Consider the following 18,843-nt stretch of genomic DNA (forward strand, 5'->3'; position numbering starts at 1 on the left):
ATTGCTAGTTTGTAGTGAGTAGGAAAGGGGAGAAAAACACCCTGCTCACTCCCCAGTCCTTCCTTGCCTCTTCTTTTTTTTCCCCTTTCCTGTTGTTACCCGTCACATTCCCTGATGTCATTCCTGCCATTGTGAGCCGACAGGCCCTTCCCAGCCTGGGGGACAGCCAGTAAGTCAGGAGGGGAGGTGGAGATGTGGAAGTGGGGGAGTGGTGGTCACACCAACACCGTGGAGTTGGGCTGGGTCTGAGTGGAGCCCCAGGGATGTTCCCCAGCCCATCCTTCCCAAGAACCAATGAGTAAAATTAGGAGCCTCCCACCTGAGGTCATGGAACCAGGCCCTGGAGTGGAACTTGGGGTGGAAGACGGCCTCCTCTGTCGACTGATTCATTCTCCAGAATTCAACTTGTTCTCTGACTCGGTGGTGTTTGAAAGCAACTTTATCCAGGTACCCTTGTGCAGCTCAGGGCCAGCTCTCCTTCCCTTTCCAAACCTGTTCCCAGGGATTGGTCCAAAGATGCCAAGGCCTTTGAAAGCCCTGGGGAAGAGGAAGAAGCCAGGAAAGCCAGAGAAACGAGAGGGTCTGGGTCCCAAGTTCACCTCAGTTTGTGCCCACAGCATCACGGGACTCCCTGCAGGTCAAATGCTTTCGGGAAATAGAGTTACACCTGCAGAAGGAGACAGCAGAACCCACTCTCCAGGCAGGGTTCATAGGTACCCTCCCGGGGCCGCTAGTCCACACTGGCTGATTAGAGGGGATGAAAGCAGCTGTAGGAATCCCTGCTCTGAAACCCAACCTTCTTTCTGGGATATTATTATACAAATACGCTTGCATGAGACCAAGGTCCCTGGATAAATTAGCCTTGCCCAGATTCTACCATCCCCCAGAAGAGTAGTAATATGACCTATGGAAGTGAGTGTTTGTGGCCTGGGAAGCATGGAGACACCAGGAGTGCAGGGCGGTCATTTCAATCTGTGTGGCATCTCACCAAGGTGCTACCCGCTTCCCTCCAGTGGTCTGGCTGGTGACCACCTGTGCTCCGTTGCAGGTATGGCATGACCAGTCAGCAAGCTGTGTGAGAGGCAGGAGATGCAAAGAGAGATCAGATAGTGTCCCTGGACAAGAAGCTTGTGAATTGGTAGGTTTAAAGGACATAGTGTAAAATGGTAGCTGTTAAGAAAGCTCGGCGTCAGAGGGTTTGGACTAGCTGAACCCCAGAGCATGAGCAGAGCACTCCTTCAACCTGGGCAGTTGTGGAAGGCTTCCCAGAAGACGGGGTCGTAAGCCGTTCTTTCAGGTCTTGCTGAGACTTCGGTAGAAGAGCGGGGGGGGGGACCTTCCAGGCAAGAGGGACTTCAAGTTCCTGGGTGAAGGCAGGAGGCTGGAATGCACGGGAGGGTCTGCAGTCAGGAATCCGTTCGGTGGAGTTGAATTCACAGAGCAGCGAGCTACTCTCTGATGAGGTCCCCCAAAGGTTCATGGCTCCAGGTGCTCTCTGGTCCCTGCACCGCCCCAGGGAGCTGCAGAGATGGGCGATCAGCTGGCAGCATGGGGGGCGTGGGGAGGGCGTGCTCATGCCTAACACACACTCAGAGGAGAATTAGCAGTATCGTGGGAAATCCAGACTCAAGATATCAAATTCTAGTCATGTCCTTGGGTGTGAGATTATGGCGGCAGGTTTATTCTCCTAATATGTTCTCTTTGGCCTAGTATTAAAACTGTTTAGATTCTCTGGATGGACGCTAGGTGACTCAGGCAGCAAGAGACTCAGACTGTGCCAGGGAGGGGGAAAGACTGCCTGTGAAGCTGGCCCTCGGCAGAGCTGAAAGCGGCCTTGAACTTATGCTGTTCCCTCCCTTCCCTCCCCTCAGCATCACCGTCACTATCGTCACCGCCAAGAAACATCACCCGCAAACATTTACTTATTACTCTCAGTGTGTGTGGCCCTCTGTGTTTTGTAGCACATATGAATTTCATTCCACAACATGGGCTCCAAGAAATGTTCCTTTTTTTTTTTTTCAAAAATCAAAATTCACTTTTCTTGGGGCACCATCTACTCAGGCTTGTGGGAACTAACATTTCAGTCATTCCTGGGGCTTTCGCCTGGTCCCCAGTTCCACCACGGGCTGTGAATGGCCTAGGATATTGGGAGAAGGCCCTCTGGTCTTGGGAACGCAGGGGTCACTCCTCAGGTGTTCCTTACCCTGGTCCCTGTGGTTCCTTAGAGGCTACAGACCTGGTGCTTCTCTGCCCGCCCTGGAGAGTGAGGTAGGGGTGTCTTAGCTGAGACACTGTGCCCCAGTGCCAGGCATCCATCTCCCTGTCCTGCCACAGCCCCGAGTGCTGCAAGAGAACAGGTCCTTATTACACTCAAGACCCAGCAACAAGGCCGGCACTCCCTCATCTTGGGAGAAGCTCCCCAAACCTCCCTCAAGTTGGGCTGCCTGGGTCTTCTCCGTTCAACAGCTCTTTCCTCACTCTCCTCCCCTTCTGGAACTTTCTTCTCACAATATCCCTTCCAGACCATTAGAAACCTGTGCTGGAGCTTCCCTGGTGGCGCAGTGGATAGGATTCTGCCTGCCAATGCAGGGAACACGGGTCCGATCCCTGCTCCGGAAAGATCCTCCATGCCGCGGAGCAACTGGGTCCATGCTCCACAACTGCTGAGCCTGTGCTCTGGAGCCCATACGCCACAACTACTGAAGCCCGCGCGCCTAGAGCCCGTGCTCCGCAACAAGAGAAGCCACCGCAGTGAGAAGCCCGCACACCACAACGAAGAGTAGGCCCCACTCACCTCGCCGCAACTAGACAAAGCCCGCATGCAGCAACGGGGACACAACACAGCCAATAAATGAATGAATGAAGAAAGAGAGAGAGAAAGGAAGGAAGGAAGGAAGGACGGAAGAAAAAGAAAGAGAGAAAGAAAAAGGAAGGAAGGAAGGAAACTGCTGGCTTCTTACTAGTGCATCCTTTTAAAATTAGTAGTGCAAAGGACTCTAAGAAGGGCAGCACAGCGTTCCTGTCGCCAATGAATTTAAGTCTCTCTGGGGAGACCCACAGGAAGGATAGATTCAGGTCATGACCCAGTCCAGTGTGCCACACACCTGCAAGAAGCACAGGTGCTCTAAGCCTGTCGCCAAGTTGAAGAGCCATTTTCTAGTATCTGTAACCTTCCACCCCTGTGTTCTGCTTCTCTCTGACCCATGTGCCTGGGGCTGATTTCTAGGTCACTAAAGCCGGGAACTGGATGGATGTCTGTGACGGGTCTACCACTGTGATCCTCGGGGTGACCTCCTCGGTGCCCTCCTTGCCACTCCCCAACGTCCTCCTGATGGCCAATGTCACCTGGCCCCAGGGTCAGTTTTCCACCTGTAGCACACCTGATAGTGCTCCAGTCATCACCCTCAGCAGGTAAAGAAGGGCTTGAGGGAGGGGCCGGAAGGGGCAGGATGAATGACTGCGTTGTTTTGCAGCTGGACTTTACTTATTTATTTTTTTATTTTGTGGCCTTTGTGTTTGTTTGGTTTTTTTAGCAACATAATTTTTTCTTTTTAATTGGAGTAAAATTGCTTTACAGTGTTGTGTTAGTTTTTGCTGGGCTTTAGCTGAGAAGAAAGGACAGTGTTCTTTAGCTGATGAACTGTATAGACTTCATTCATTCATTTGACGAGTATTTACTTAGTATCTATGTGTACCAAGCACTGTGCTTTGTGCTGTGGTAGAGCACCAATCCCTGTCTCGGCCTAGTTTTTGAGAATCTTAGCTTCCTTTTGCTTATTTTTTTTTTTGGTCAATATTGACTTAGAGGTTTTCGAAAAGAAAGATGAGTGATATGATAGCCAAATAGGATTATGAGGTGTTGAGATTGAAAAAAAATACTGGATGTATAGGAGACCTCCGTCCATTTTCTTAATCTTTCAGCACAGTTAATCAGGATCTAGGGAGGAGGAGACCTAAAAATAGAGCCAGAAAACCTTAGTTCCATTTCCTATTTAAGAAGATCTAAACTTGGGTAAATCACTTAGCTTCTCTGAGCCACAGTTTCAAATTCTGTAAAATGGAATTACTACTACTTATCTTTCCTTCATCAAAGGGTTGTTGTGAGGACTAAACGAGATATTATACATTGACTCTCAGCCATTGTTATTGGTGTGGGCAGATTCTTTAATAACTAAGGCCCTGGAAATCAGAGAAGAGTCGGTCTTAGTGATCATTCCCACTCTCAGACCATGAGCTTTCTCCCTTGGGTGTCCCCCAAGCAGAGGTGAGCACCTAGTGAGGTTGACCCAAGCTCTAGGAAGGCACCAGCTTGGTTGATTAAAATCACTGATGCCTCTGCCATGGGAATTTCCTGATTGTGTCCAGGATTCTCCCACTGAAGTACGTGGAGCTACGAATCTGCGACCGGCTCCAACGCATCCTGAGGGTTAGGACAGTGACTGAAAAGATCTTCTACCTGAGGCTCCACGAAAAACACCCAGAGGCTGTGTTTCAATTCTGGATCCGCTTGGTGAAAATTCTGCGGAGAGGTCTGTCTATCACCACAAAAGACCCGAGAATCCAATTCTCTCACTGCCTGGTGCCCAAGTTGCCCTGCAGCTCCACCGAAACAGTAAGTTTCACCAAGATCCCGCCAAGAGATCCGTAGGGTCAGCTGGGAATCGGAAACATATCACCTCCCGAGAATTGACGGGTATTACAGTCTAGTGTTGTGTGGGGATGAGCAGACTTCTTTTTCAAGGGTCAATGATACACACACACCAAATTGAGGTCTACAGACATAAAAAGTAAATTAATTTTGTTTTCCAAAAAAAGAGCTATAAAGTACTTCATTCACTTAAAAATTGCTGTTTTTTGCTGGGTTTTTTTTCTTTTTCAGTGTTATAAAGGAATAATGCTCACTGAAGAAAATCAGAAAATTACAGAAAAATCACCCCTACTTCTCTCCAGCCCCAAGCAATCACTTGGAACATTTTGGCATATTTCCTTCTATTCTTTCATCTTAATTTTTAATTTATATATTTGAGGACATTAAATATATATACATTTCTGAATGTTGCTTTTTTTTCCAATTTAGATTATATCATAAGCATTTTCCCATTTCTTTTAGAAGCCCTTTATATACATCATTTTGGTAATTTCATGCTATTCAGTTGTATGAATGGGTTAAAATTTACTTCACCATTCCCCTAATATCATTCATTCAGAGTTGTTTCATTCAGAGTTGTTTAACATTCAGAGTTGTTTCCGACTTTTCATTATTGCAACTGATGCTACAACGGGCATTTATGTATCGTCCACATTTCTGATTGTTTTCTCAGAATTGATTTTTAGAAGCAGAATTCAAAGGGTACAGACATTTTTAAGGCTCTTGATACATACTTCCAGATTATTTCCAGAAAGTTCCTACCAAATTATACTCTCTCCAATAATAGGAGTGACTGTGTCACTGTATCCTTATCACAATTGAGAAGTATAAATTTTAATTTCCTAGTATGATAGGCTGAAAAAAAGTGGATTCTCTGATTTTTCAATGAATCTGAACACTGACCTTATTTTTTGCATCGGCTCTTGTGTTCTTTGGCCATTTTTCTCTTGGCAACTTTGCATTTTTCTAAATTGATTTGTAAACCAGAGCTTTTTATATATCAGGATTTTTAAGCCTTTAATCTCAAGTTTTTGCAAATATTTCCCCTAAGGATTTGCTTTTCCCTTTTAGTTTATTTAAGGGTTTCTTTTCTTTTCTTTTGACCCATAGAAGGCTTTCCCAGTACCTGCTTAGGGTAGAAGGTCAGGAAGGAAAAGTTTGATAGATTGGATAACCTTAAACCTTCAGATTTCAGGATGGAAACACTTTCCTCGTCTCATGTAAGTGGCATACTTTAGGCACTCTATCACTGACTTTGAAAGTCAGCTCTGCTGCTCTGGTTCACAAGGTTCAGAGCCTGTGCTCTGGGCAGATAGCCACAGCAGCCCATCAGGGAGAGGAGGCGATCCTGCTAGGGCCCCATTTTTGGTCTCATGATTCGAGGGCTTGATGTTGAAGGAGCAGGTTCCCAGGACTAGGCTGGCAGACACAAGTGAGTTCCTTCAAGGTTATGGCCCGAGGAAGCCAAGGGCTGTCAGGGAGCAGACCTGGCCATCTGACTGCACATTTCTCCATGCAGTCTGGAAGCGGCCTCCTGTCATCCTGCCAGTCCAGTGAAAGCTCCATGAAAGCTCCTGGCAGCCGAGCAGACCAGTGACTGTTTCTCGAATCTCTCAGGAAGGTCCCAGCTCACAGCAGACAGGTGGGTCCTCCGCGCAGACAGCGCTGGCATCCCTTCCCGCAGCACAGAGCCATGGTGCGGGGAGGGGCGGGGGCGGGGCGGCGATCAGTGACACCCTCTGCCCACCCATCTCAGTTCCTTCTCTTCACTTTAGACCTTTGCATGTGACGTGTCCCCTTAATTTTATTATAAGCCTGTCCTTGGGAACAGGGTCAGTGGCTGATTGATCTTAATAGTCCCTAGGTAAACCCTAGTGTTTTCATATGGAATGTGTTCAGTAAAAGGAGTGAGGGATGAATAAATTAATAAAGCAGGCTCATGGAGGTATATATTGACTATCTCCAGTCCCAACTCGCAAGGGTCCCTTGGGTAAGACAATCCCAAGGCCTCCTTGCCTCACTTGTCTATTCTGTAAAATGGACAGAATAGACGTTAACCCACATGGGAGACCACTGCTGGCTCCGAAGTTTTACTAATCTACTAAGTCATTGCGTTAGATTCTTTCTGTACCAAGAGATAGAAAACCAAAGCAAGATTGTTCAGTCGATACATTGAAGAAGTACAACTTGTAGGGTATCATCAAAATGCAAAATTTTTTCCTTTCCTTTATAATTTTTTCAGCGGGAGAAGTTGTCTTCTTGCCCCTGGATAGAAGCTGGTCTCTGAGCAGGTCCCATAGCATATATGGGCTCCCTCTTAGAATATAAAAGAGTTCTTTGGTCCCCTTAAACTGCAAAAGCAGCATCAGTTCTGAAATTAAAACATCCAGTGCCTGAAAATTATCAAAACTCTAAAGTGATCACATCACCCCCTTCAGTCAGCTTGGCCTCATATTAAGATGGCCCTTCATGTGGGGACTGGACCTTCGCTCCTCTCCTTCTGTTTCCTGATTTTAAAGCTGGCTTTTTCTCTTAGGAGCTTTCTTGGGTTCCTTGAAGTCCTCACCCCAATGCAAGGCCCCCCGCTCAGGCCCTGGCTCTGCAGGCGTCCATGCACTCAGGCACTAGCTGTCAGAGTCCCCTCACCTTTAAGGGAGTCCTTGCAGGTAGTGTCTACAGTGGCTCGAGGCGGGCTCTTTCTCTCCGGTACAGTTGACATCTTGTCCTCAGGAAATGTCCTCTCAGACTTTGACCAGCTACTGGAGGGAGGACTGTGCCTCCTAGACACAGAAGCAACTCCTCTTCACTCTGTCATCAAAGAAACCTGCTCTCCCGGTTCTGCCACCCTCCATTGTTTCCTGGGTGGGAGTTGTGCCCCGCCACCTACTGGGTCTCCCAGACCCCAGGGGCCACTGCTCAAGGTCTCTGGGTGTTCCCAGGAAGCCTCTGTCGTTCAGCTGGGGGGGAATGAAGGAGAAGCTCTATACAAAGGATTTTCCACACCTCCTCTCTCTCAATGCTTTCATAGCCTTGCTCTGGGGCAGGGTCCCAGCTGTGGTCATGCTGGGTCAGTTCTCCCAGGTCATGGTGCGCCTTTATATGTACTTTCCAGTCTTTTTGTTTTTTTCAACTTCAAGATAGTATTCTTGAATTCTAATGTAAAGTTCTCCTCTTTGGGTACTCTTACTATTTGTATGTTGGATCATCTTTGCGTATCTAATTACCTGCCACTTTCTCTTTTTTATTCTTGAAACTCTCCTGCTTCTTCCCTTCTGTTTCTCTTAAGGCATTATCTGCTTTGTTTGTTTTTGGGTTCTTTCTGGCTTTAGGCTTCATTTAGGAAGTAATTTTTGTTTCTTTAGAAATGTCTAATTCTTTCCTCAGTTTTATCACCACATTTATAAATCTTTTATTTATATTTTGTATTTTTATTCTTTAGGCTGCACCACGCAGCTTGTGGGATCTTAGTTCCCCAACCAGGGACTGAAGCCGGCTCTCGACAGTGAGGGCACAGAGTCCTGAACACCGGCCCACCAGGGAATTCCTATAAATCTTTTCAATTCTGACTTAGTTGTTCTTTCATATGTTCTGTCCTTGTCTTAACTTCTTTTAGCTCATTTTGAAATGCTAGGTTGCACTTTTCATTTGTTTTGCAGGCACATCTTTTTAGTGTGCATTCATTGTCTGTAAGGATTTATGATGCTTCATAGCCTCTTTTCTTTTTCTTTTTTTTAATTTTTGACCGCCTTGGGCGGCATGCAGGATCTTAGTTCCCAACCAGGGATCGAACCCGCACCCTGCTGCATTGGCAGGCAGAGTCTTAACCACTGGACCGCTGGGGAGGTCCCAACCTTTCTTCCTTATATAATTTTGTGTTGCCTTGGATTATGATCTCTGATGTGAACGTTTTTCCTGAACCTTTGCGGGTGAGGGGCTGGTCAAGGCAGCTTTCTGGTTTGGGCTCCCGAGCTCCCTCTTGTGTCATTTTTGTGAAGTGTTTATGGCCTTGTATTTTTTACGATTCCAGGGCTGTGTTCCTCTCTCCTATCTTTCCCCGACCTTTCTCTTTTCTTTGCTTTTATTGTTCCTGTCCTACTCAATTTGGATTCCATTTCCAGTGGTTTGAGGACGCGTTTCAGGACGCGTCCTGCAAGGGAGAGTGTTCTGGTGGTTTTGAGAGTTCTTAAGGCACATACTTCACCAGCCTCTTCAGACTGTACCATGGACCCCTTGCACTTACTTCCAGTTTCCTTCTTCTCAAATTGGCTGGCTGCACTTTCCACTGAGAAGCTGTGGGAGATATAGGAGCTCTCCTGTCTACAGGCACATCAGATGCCCTGTTGCTTCTCTCTGCTTCCTCTCACACAGATACTGACACCCTGTGGGCCCTGGAGCTGTCTGTAGCTGTAATATTTTATCTGAGCTTTTCTCAAACAGGCCTTTTTCTGTGGGATTATGTTGGCCTAAATTGGAGGGGCAAGGGTTAACCCCAAAGAACCACTGTAAGTTTGATTCCATATCAGAGATATTACTGGTTCAGGAGAAAAAAAAATGTTTTTTAACGTAAGTTTTATTTATTTATTTATTTTTGCCTGTATTGGGTCTTCGTTGCTGTGCACGGGTTTCTCTAGTTGTGGAGAGCAGGGGTTACTCTTCGCTGCACTGCGCGGGCTTCTCATTGCAGTGGCTTCTCTTGTTGCCGAGCACGGGCTCTAGGCATGCGGCCTTCAGTAGTTGTGGCACACGGGCTCGGTAGTTGTGGCTCGTGGGCTCTAGAGCGCAGGCTCAGTAGTTGTGCACACGGGCTTAGTTGCTCCGCGGCATGTGGGATCTTCCCAGACCAGCGCTCGAACCCGTGCCCCCTGCATCGTCAGGCGGACTCTCAACCACTGCACCACCAGGGAAGCCCCAAAAGTTTTTATATTAGTTTCTCAGCTTGGAAGTTCTTGTACCATATATCGTTTCAGACCTCAAACCAGTATTGGGACAGTCCCAAAGATAAGAATTTCCAGCAGAGACTTTTGTTTTGACCCAGAATCCAAGTTGACATAGATGAGCTTGTGGCACTGGATGGATTTCTTTCTGGTGTCCCAGATTTCTTTCTGGTGCGGAGAAGGTGGCTTTGAAAGTCCTGGACTTATGTAAATACCTCAGTTAATACCCTACCTAGCTCGGGCCCAAGACTTTATCTCCTGTGTCACGTGGCCATAAAAACCCAAGGCCTGGGTCACCAAGACTGGCCAGTCCTTCAGGCAGCCCCACTTTAGCTCATACTTCACTGATCTTTAATTTTGGTCCCTGGGATTTTTACTTTACTTTTTGTGAGTTTAACAATGCATTTAAAATTGTGTAGATTATATTTTATCCAGCATTTCTAGGTGTTTTGTGGCAAAGACATTTTTAGATATTAGGCCATATTGCCAGTCTCTGCCTAAATAACCCTAAAATTAATTTCAGTGGAAAAAACAAAACCTCACTGTACTTATTTCTGAATAGTAAGTGTGAGTGATTTTTATTTTCTTTTGGGTGCTTTTTTATAGGTTTTTTTTTTCATTTAAAATAAGCATGTATTTCACTTAAAATCAAAATTTTAAAAAATTTTAGCCCAGTGTGTGTTCTTCTAGACACACAAGTGGTTGTGATTATTTTTTCAGTTGTTATTGTTTTGGAGAACTGTCTGGGGTTTTCTTTGCACTTATGCTGATAGCTGGCAGGCTATAGTGGGCATCAGGCAGGTCCCAGTGGGTTCACGTCTTGCCTTTGACTCATAACATGTTACATTCTCAACACATAAAAGCAAGGCTTAAGATTTGGAGGGGTATCTGTTCCACTTCAGCGGAGATGCCTTCGCTCCAGCCTCCCTCCCGCTTGGCTTTCTCTGCTCAAGTTGCTTGTAGGTACCTCATGCCATAAATACGTGTTGTCACTGCCCATCATTTCCATATTTAGATCTAGGTTCAAGGCACTCATGCTGGAAAAGACGTAATTTTAAAAGTTTCGAAATTAGATTCTTAACAATGCTTTCTTTTTCTTCTATTGCTTTCAATGACCCCGATATCCTGGGCTACTCCAGAAACACCGATACCACCACTGAAATAGACAATTTCAACTGCTCTGACAAGACACCCTCTCCAGTGGCATCCCCTGTCAATTCGAATATACCCATGAGAGCCACCTTGAACCACAGTCTCTGGAAACAAGAGAATCCAGTGGAGCACTTCCTGCAGGCTCCTGTAGCCAGTTCCCTAGGAGAGAACTTCCTGGGACCCTAACACCTAACCAAGACAGGGTCATCTTCCCAGGCTTCATTCAGTCCACTTGCTACAACCTTCTATAATGCTCTTTTCCTATTGTGGCCCAGATGACCATGGCAAAGGTAAGATGGTGTTTATAACAAGGTGCTTCGGTACTTCCACCAATAAACCTCCAAGTGAGTCCCTAATTGTTATAGGTTGTGCTATGGGGGGTGGAGGTGGGGAGGAGCTGGAGAAGGACTAATTAGGAGCAATAGCTCGCTCCTTAGGAAATAAATGGAAAAAACATTCTATTAGCTCAGTTGAAACTCCCAAACAGCCAAGCAAAGCCAAGAAAGCCAGTCCGGAGGAAAGGACCTGGGGAGCAATCCAACTTCCTCTTACAAAGGGATAGGGGGAAACAGAGACAGGGCTGCTACAAGCCCAAAGTGAAAGAATCCTGAGAGTGATGGCGATCAACTAGGAGATGTTTTTGTGTTGCCCCGCTTAACCTCAAACAAGAATGTGAGTCTTCCTGCCCCATTCCCTGTGTTAAGGTAAAGCTATGAAAGGTCATCCTGGCCATGCAAACTTTGGTTGCTAATGAAGATGGGGCTTCTGTCAAGGAAGATGGTGACCCCCCCATCAGTGGAAGTCCTAATTGATTGACTCTTCCTACCCAGGACCTAATGAAACCCAAGTGGAAGACACAGTGTCTGTGTATATCAGGGATAGAACAGGACCCTTGACCAACCTCTGGACAAATGGGAAATACTGACTTGAGGAATACTACCACAGCATTCAGTAGGCATTTATCCAGCTCCTACTAGGTGCCAGACACTGCACCAGTTGCTGGGTATATTAGAGAGAACAAGACAGATGGACATGATACTTGCCTGTAGGGAGCATATGGGAGAGATACTGAGCCCTGTTTTGGAGACACAGGAAAGCCATTTAGGTTGACATGATGTTTGAGCCACCTGGTCTGCAAATCAAGGCTGGAGGACCTGCTTCCCTATAGTTCACACGTGGGTAATACAGTGATGGAAGGAGAAAGAACACGACTGCCCGCCCCTCGTGCACGCTCAGTTGGGCTGAGTGGCAAATCCTAGCTAGACTGGGTCAGAAAAGACTCTGAGCTGAGAGGATGCCTAGTGTTTGTTGATTTCTTCCTGCCTCCAATAAAAATTAAAACAACAAATTTCCTTTCAGCATGTTACAATCAAACAAGCTGAGCATTGTTGGTGCTGGTGAGGGACATCTAGAAGCAGAACTTAGAAAAGACTAATGTGAAGGGTGACCACCCTTCCCAATTTATGCCTGTTGTTCTAGTATCATTATTAATGTGTACGCATTCCACTCTCAAAAGTATCCCTAATATGATATGTTTACAAACATTTAGGAGATCTCCATCCTCATTTCTATTGCCTTGGTTTAAGCCTCCATCAGCTCTCACCTAGATTATTGTGGTAACCCCAACTGGTCTCCCAGATCTGTCATCATTGTAACAATAATAGCTAATTTCATTAGAAACTTACTATATGCCAAACACTATGCTAAGACTTTACAAAGAACACTTAAGCGACACACTCATTAGGATGTAGATAATCTATGATCACATTTTGCAGATGATGAACCCGAGCCACAGAAAGGTTCAAGAACTTGCTTAAGGTCATATAGGGAGCGAGTAGCAGAACCGGGACCTGAACCCAGTCCGTCTAACTCTGAAGTTCATACTCTTATGAATTCGATTTACTCCCAATCCATTTCCCATCTAAACTTCTAAAAAGCCATCTTTCTGAAACATAAATCCATCACTTCACTCTTGATAAAAGCAAGGGTATCCCTTGCTTTTTGTATCCCTTTGATACACAATGGCCAGGCCTCTCTCTCCAGCCTCTCCACTGGCCACTGCTGCCCTTGAACCTCATGCTTCCACCGTGCCAGATTTCTTGTGGTTTCCTTAATACACCGTGTGTTTAGATAGTGCAAGGATGTTGCACATCCTTCACTCTATTCAAATACCTGTCCTTGCATTTTCTACCTGTTGCTCTCATACTTGTCCTTACTGAGGGAGTTCTTCTATGCTACCATTGTGCCCTGCGTGTATCCAGTTTACAGCATTTCTCACACTACTGTAGTTGCTTACCTGTCTGTTTCCTTGGTGGGACTATGAGAAGAGATACCATTTTATATTAAAGTTTCCTGATTGCCAGTAAGAGAAGCTGACTCTAATTTAAACCAAAAGGAATTTATTGGAAAAATATGAGTTGGCTCACGGCCTCAAAGGGACAGCTGAAAAGTCAGTCTTGGAATGCACTGACACCAGAACACCTCTGGGGATTCAGGTAAGGATGGCTAATTGAACATTTCATCAAATGCTGCAGCAGGCTGGGTGGTTTCCCCAAAGGAAATTGGGGGCTGTTAGAAAAGAACAATTAGGGGAATGGATGTCTCGTGGCTGATAATAACAAATGTCCAGCACAGTCTGACTTTGTGTTCAGAGAGGCACTCTGCCATGGCCTCAAGCATCTCTGTATATCCTTGCTGAGGAAGCCAGATTTCAAGGCCTAGCTGTCCTCTGACCTTGAGCCATTTGTGTAGCTAGTCACATAGGCAGTTAAATAGATCAAGGTGACTAACACATGACTACCTTACGATGACTTGCTCTTGGGGAAGGACACTGGTTTGGTTACTGTTGAGTTACTGTTTGCTGAGCCCTTAGACCTGGGTTCCTCAGCTGCAGTGTAATCCACTGCAGGCATAGCCCTCACCTGGGCCCATCATGTTGCCCTGTGGGGATTGGGGGCCTGGCACTGCCATGCTGATGCTCCTGCTGTTTGCTGTGCTGTTATAACAAACTGTCTTGCTTTGATCCATTGACTCCTTTTTTTTTTTTTGGCTGCATTGGGTCTTTGTTGCTGTGCGTGGGCTTTCTCTAGTTGTGGCGAGTGGGGGCTACTCTTCGTTGCGGTGCACAGGCTTCTCATTGTGGTGGTTTCTCTTGTTGTGGAGCACGGGCTCTAGGTGAGCAGGCTTCAGTAGTTGCAGCACGCGGGCTCAGTAATTGTGGCACGCGGGCCCTAGAGCCACAGGCTTCAGAGTTGTGGCACGTGGGCTCAGTAATTGTGGCATACAGGCTTGGTTGCTGTGCAGCATGTGGGATCTTCCCGGACCAGGGATCGAACCCTTGTCCCCTGCATTAGAAGGTGGATTCTTAACCACTGCACCACCAGGGAGTCCCGATCTATTGACTCTTGCTGTCTACTTTGGGCAACGTTGAGCTTTTGGTAAGTCCATCTGATTGCTTCCTTAGTCGTTTTCTTTGGAGTCATTTCTTTGTTTCTCCTTGCCATCCTCTGTGAGACCTGGGTTCTTCTCTGATACTGTCCAAACCCCTCGTATACACTCTTATTCTATAATTATTTTCAGTATTAAAAATAATCTTCAACTAACATAATGCCTGTGTTTGGGGTGGGGTGGGGGAATCTCTCTTTATAGGGAAAACACAAAGCCTCCTCAATTACTGCATCCATTTCCAAATTTGGGTTCACTGGGCAATGTCTATTCTTCCCCTGGTTTGTTTCTATCTTGCCTTTATATTCCAAAAATTCTATATCAAATGGTAAATTGAAATGCTCCAAATACACCCTATGTATAATAATGAGAGAAGGAATAACATAAATTATATATTTCACCACAAAGAAAGAAATACAGGTGGAAGTTCTTGTTTCTGCATCTTGGTAACCAGGCAGTAGCTAGTATTTATGACCTTCCATTTCAGGTACATCTCGCTTTAACGAGCACCTCAGCCGGTCGGGATTCTTCTCTTAGTAGGGAGACCACAAAAACTTAATTCCTGAAAAACCTAAGCCCTCGCTGGTCTTGCTGTGTAGGGTCACGTGCTCTTCTGTTAACTGAGCAGGTCCTGTAAAGAGGCATTTCAAGGAACATCTATCTGGGTTCCACTCCTACTCCTTGCTGCCCGTATCGTGTAGAAGCAACACTTTTTGCCTTTGATAGTGAGTCAGTGCTCTCAAACAACTCCAGAACCCCCTTTTATACATAATCGCCATGTTCCCCTAATGGCAAGAGGAGCCCAAAATAGCAGCATCAGGCTCAGTTTTCAATCAGTGGAATGGTTTTTGTGCCTCTGGTGCAATCATTTCCATCCTTAGGTATAAAAATCTCCAAACTTTGGACCTGCAACTTATGAACATTTTCCATACAGCTCTTTCTTTGGAAACTTCTGCAGGATGCACTCCATTAAAATTCCTCAGAAGGAGGAAAACATGGACCCAGGAAAGGGTTGGGTTCAATGTGGGAGAGAAGTGAAGGAAATCCAAGATGTCGATGAAGGGAGAGCCTGGAATGACAGCAGAGCAGTTGGTTCTTATTGGAACTAAATGTGCCTAAATGTGTCTCCACAGAGGTCACACTGGTGGAATACCTGATGTGCTTGAATGTAATGAGAGGAGGTTTACACATATGGCAGAGTTTAGGGGTATATTAAGAATAGTATATAAAACCAAGCAGCCAAAACGATGCTATAATTATTAACTCCAAGAAGAAAAATTGTACTGAAAAGAAGTATAATTCAAGTATATGCTTTGTCTGTGACTATTCATAATACTATGTACATTTAGATAGAATATAGATTTAATCAAAGGTAGCAAGAGCTGTATTTGGAGGATGGGTGAAAGGCAATTGTGTGGAGGTTGGGGGGAAGGTGTGGGAGAGGAGGGAGGTGATAAAGAGGACATCTTCATCTTTTATAGTTGGAAATCAGTAGCTAATACCCAAAACTGAAAAATCAAGAAGTAACAATATAAGTGTGTTTTTGAGAGATCCGAGGATAACTATTCAAAGAAATATCTAAAAGAGTTTATTTATTTCTGAGAAATGAATGAGGCAATGCAGGGTATGTGGACAAGTGACTGCTTTCTTTTTTTTTTTTTTTTTTTTTTGGCTGTGTGACATGTGGGACCTTAGTTCCCCCACCAGGGTTCGAAACCACACCCCTGCAGTGGAAGCATGGAGTCTTAACCACTGGACTGCCAAGGAAGTCCTGTGACTGCTGTTTTTGATAACAGGCCTTGATTTGACTTTGTATACCATGTTCATGTAAAATGCTGATGAAAATAATTTAAAAATGAAGATCAAATAGAAATTATGCAGGAGAAGCTTGCATCTTGCTATGCAGTTTATGAACAGAAGTATTGGCTGTACAGCTGAGGTCCCTCTGTCACCCTCCTCAGTTGATCAGTTAGGTCCTCAGTTCCTTGAACCCCAGAGGTGATGATTATTATCCTGAATTTGCTGCTTATAATTTACAATTTTAAAAAAATTTATATATATATATATATATATATCTCCTTCTAGAAGCCTCCCTGCCCTTTTGTAATACCTCTAATCCTCCCTCCCCTTGAGCGTAGGCTGGATTTAGTGACTTGCTTCTAATGAATAGCAAGTCACTTTCAAGGTTGGATTATAAGTCTGTATGTCCATTTTGCTGGCATTCTCTCTCTGGCTGTTCGCATGTGCTTGCTCCAATAGGGAAGACCACCTGGCCAGGAAACAAGGGTGGCCTCCAGCTAGCAGCCAGAGAGGAATTGAGGCCCTCAATCGAGGCCCTCAGGCCAACAGATGGTAAAAAACTGGATCCTGTCAACATCACGGGGTGAGCTTGGGAGTGGATCTTGCTCTCCTTGAACTGTAGGGTGACGGTGATCCTGGCCAATACGTTGATTACAGTCTCATGAGAGGCCCTGGGCCAACACCTTGACTGCAGCCTCATAAGAGATCCGGAAGCAGAGACCCCACCTAAGCCATGCCTGGATTCCTGTCCCATAGAAGCTGTGAGATAATAAATGTGTGTTTTGGGGATAAACATATGAAGTTTTGGGAGTAACCTATTATGCAGCAATAGATAACAGATAGATATGTATATCTCTATATATCATTAGGTATCTCTATATCTGTCTATATATTATATCTGTATATCTATCTACCTACCTACCTACTTACCTACCACCTACCTATCTCTGAGTGGTTTGTAGGTGGTTTTACCCACGTGCATGTTTCAGATAGGGATAAAATGTTTAGACAGATGACGTTATATTCTGTATGTTCCTCTGAAACAGTTTTCTTACTCAACATTGAATCTGAGGCATTCCGTTTTGACTGACAGACTACACAGTAGCCTTTTGGGTCCCCTCACTGGTGTTAACTCAGAGTCCCCGTGGTCCCTGAATGTTTGTGCATTTCCCTTTTACGAGGGCACATTATCCTTGTCAGTGGCCTAAAGTCTTTTGGGGGATGCTCAGGAGAAAGATTCCTAGTAGGTGCTCTATGGTGTTTATAACAGGGTCCTCGGTTAAGGGTTCCGGTCTTCCCTTCATTTGAGGAGCTCTGGGTCTGAGTATTGACTGAGGCTGGAAAAGTGGTAAGCAGCCGTGATTCTGTAACCCTATTCCTCAGAGCTAGCTATCATCATTCTTTTGATGATGCAAATGACCTTAGTCACTGCCTATCAATTTTATTCCTAGAGACCTTAAGTCAGCCCTGACGTTTTTAGTTGTCAACAACCAAGCCTCACTAGTTCAGGCATAAAATGAACATTGCACAGGCTATCCGATAGCTGACACACTCTCCAGAAAAGTAAGAGAGAAATGGCTGGAAGGCTTATGCAGCCAGGACAAAGAATGATGGCCCAACCACAGCAGGACTGTTCCAACAAAGACCCCACTCCCCACTATTGCACATACACTACAGCTCCCACCAGTGACCCTGGGCCAGGAGTCTTCTAAAATCAGACACTTCTACTGCCACCTGGCCCAGAAAATGAGACTCTGTGCAGTGCTGGCTTCCTTATAGTCTCACTCCCAAGCAAGTGAGTCTGCTTGGGAGAACCCAGGTTGCAGGATGTACCTGAGCTGAAACAGAGTCTAGCTAAGTAAGGTCTGGCTTCCTCCCAGGCGAAGTAAAACTCACAAAGTGTAAATCCCCAAATAGAAGTACCAGCAGCCAGAAGCCATGAAAAATGTCCCCAAAGCACCCTTAATTAATTAACTACGACCCAGATCTCAAAAGGTCAAACCATTCTTAGCTCTGATTACCAAGCTTGACTATGCTTCTGCTCCTTGAGTGCTCCCCAGAATCCTCTTTTCCCCACTGAGATCTCCACTGGAGCCCATTTACTGGCTTGCAGAGAGCCTGTTAAACATTCTAATGCTTTCTCAAAACCTTGGAGATGTACAAGTATTCAGGGTCTTCTCAAAGGACAGAGTTGGATGAGGACAGGTACATGATGGATGAGTCAGTATTCTTGCCTCCCAGAGCCTTTGAGTTCCTCTTTCTACATCGTATCAAGGAATTTCTGGCCTCTCACTGTTCTTTTTTTTTTTTTTTATGGGGGATTTTTACACTGAAAGGACATTTGCCATCACTTGTATATTTTACACATTTTCTTAATTTTTGAATTTTATTTTATTTTCTTATACAGCAGGTTCTTACTGGTTATCTCTGATTGTTCTTTAATGTGAACTGGGTTGAATGCAAGCTCACTTTAACCAACACAGGAAACTATGAGAAACATACAGAGCTGTGAGAAATAGCACAATCATTACATAATCTCTGGGAAGAGCACCCATATCAATAAAATCAATCCTATCTAAAATTATGTTCTCCCTCTTTGATGGAGTGCCTTAAACTTTATTCTAATAGATATGCCCAGACTTTACAGATACAAATTGTCAAATTTCTACAATATGTTTTCCTGGGTAGATACTTTCTCTTCCCTACATTTATTTCTACACTTATCTACCCAACACCCACTGGACATCATGGAATCGAATTCCGGTTATCAGCCTCCTAACATTGAGGGGAATTTTTAGCGTCCTCCTGCTAGAAGGGAAAGGCTTCCTCTCACAAGGGATAGGCAGTGGGAAATTTCCAGAAGGA

The 18,843-nt window shown here is 45.2% G+C and overlaps 1 protein-coding gene across 1 annotated transcript; it reads left to right on the top strand.

The window, feature by feature from the left end:
* Nucleotides 1–294: 294 nt before the first annotated feature.
* On the top strand, nt 295–10,920 carry GARIN1A (golgi associated RAB2 interactor 1A; the record flags this gene model as incomplete). Its single annotated transcript, XM_082846319.1, is given in 6 exon segments — nt 295–447; nt 3,227–3,411; nt 4,366–4,612; nt 6,168–6,215; nt 6,217–6,290; nt 10,722–10,920. Coding segments are annotated over 6 exon segments (906 nt in total).
* Between the last annotated feature and the right edge of the window lie 7,923 nt (nt 10,921–18,843).

Source organism: Leucopleurus acutus, assembly GCF_964270905.1.
Source record: "Leucopleurus acutus genome assembly, chromosome: 9".
Taxonomy (NCBI): domain Eukaryota; kingdom Metazoa; phylum Chordata; class Mammalia; order Artiodactyla; family Delphinidae; genus Leucopleurus; species Leucopleurus acutus.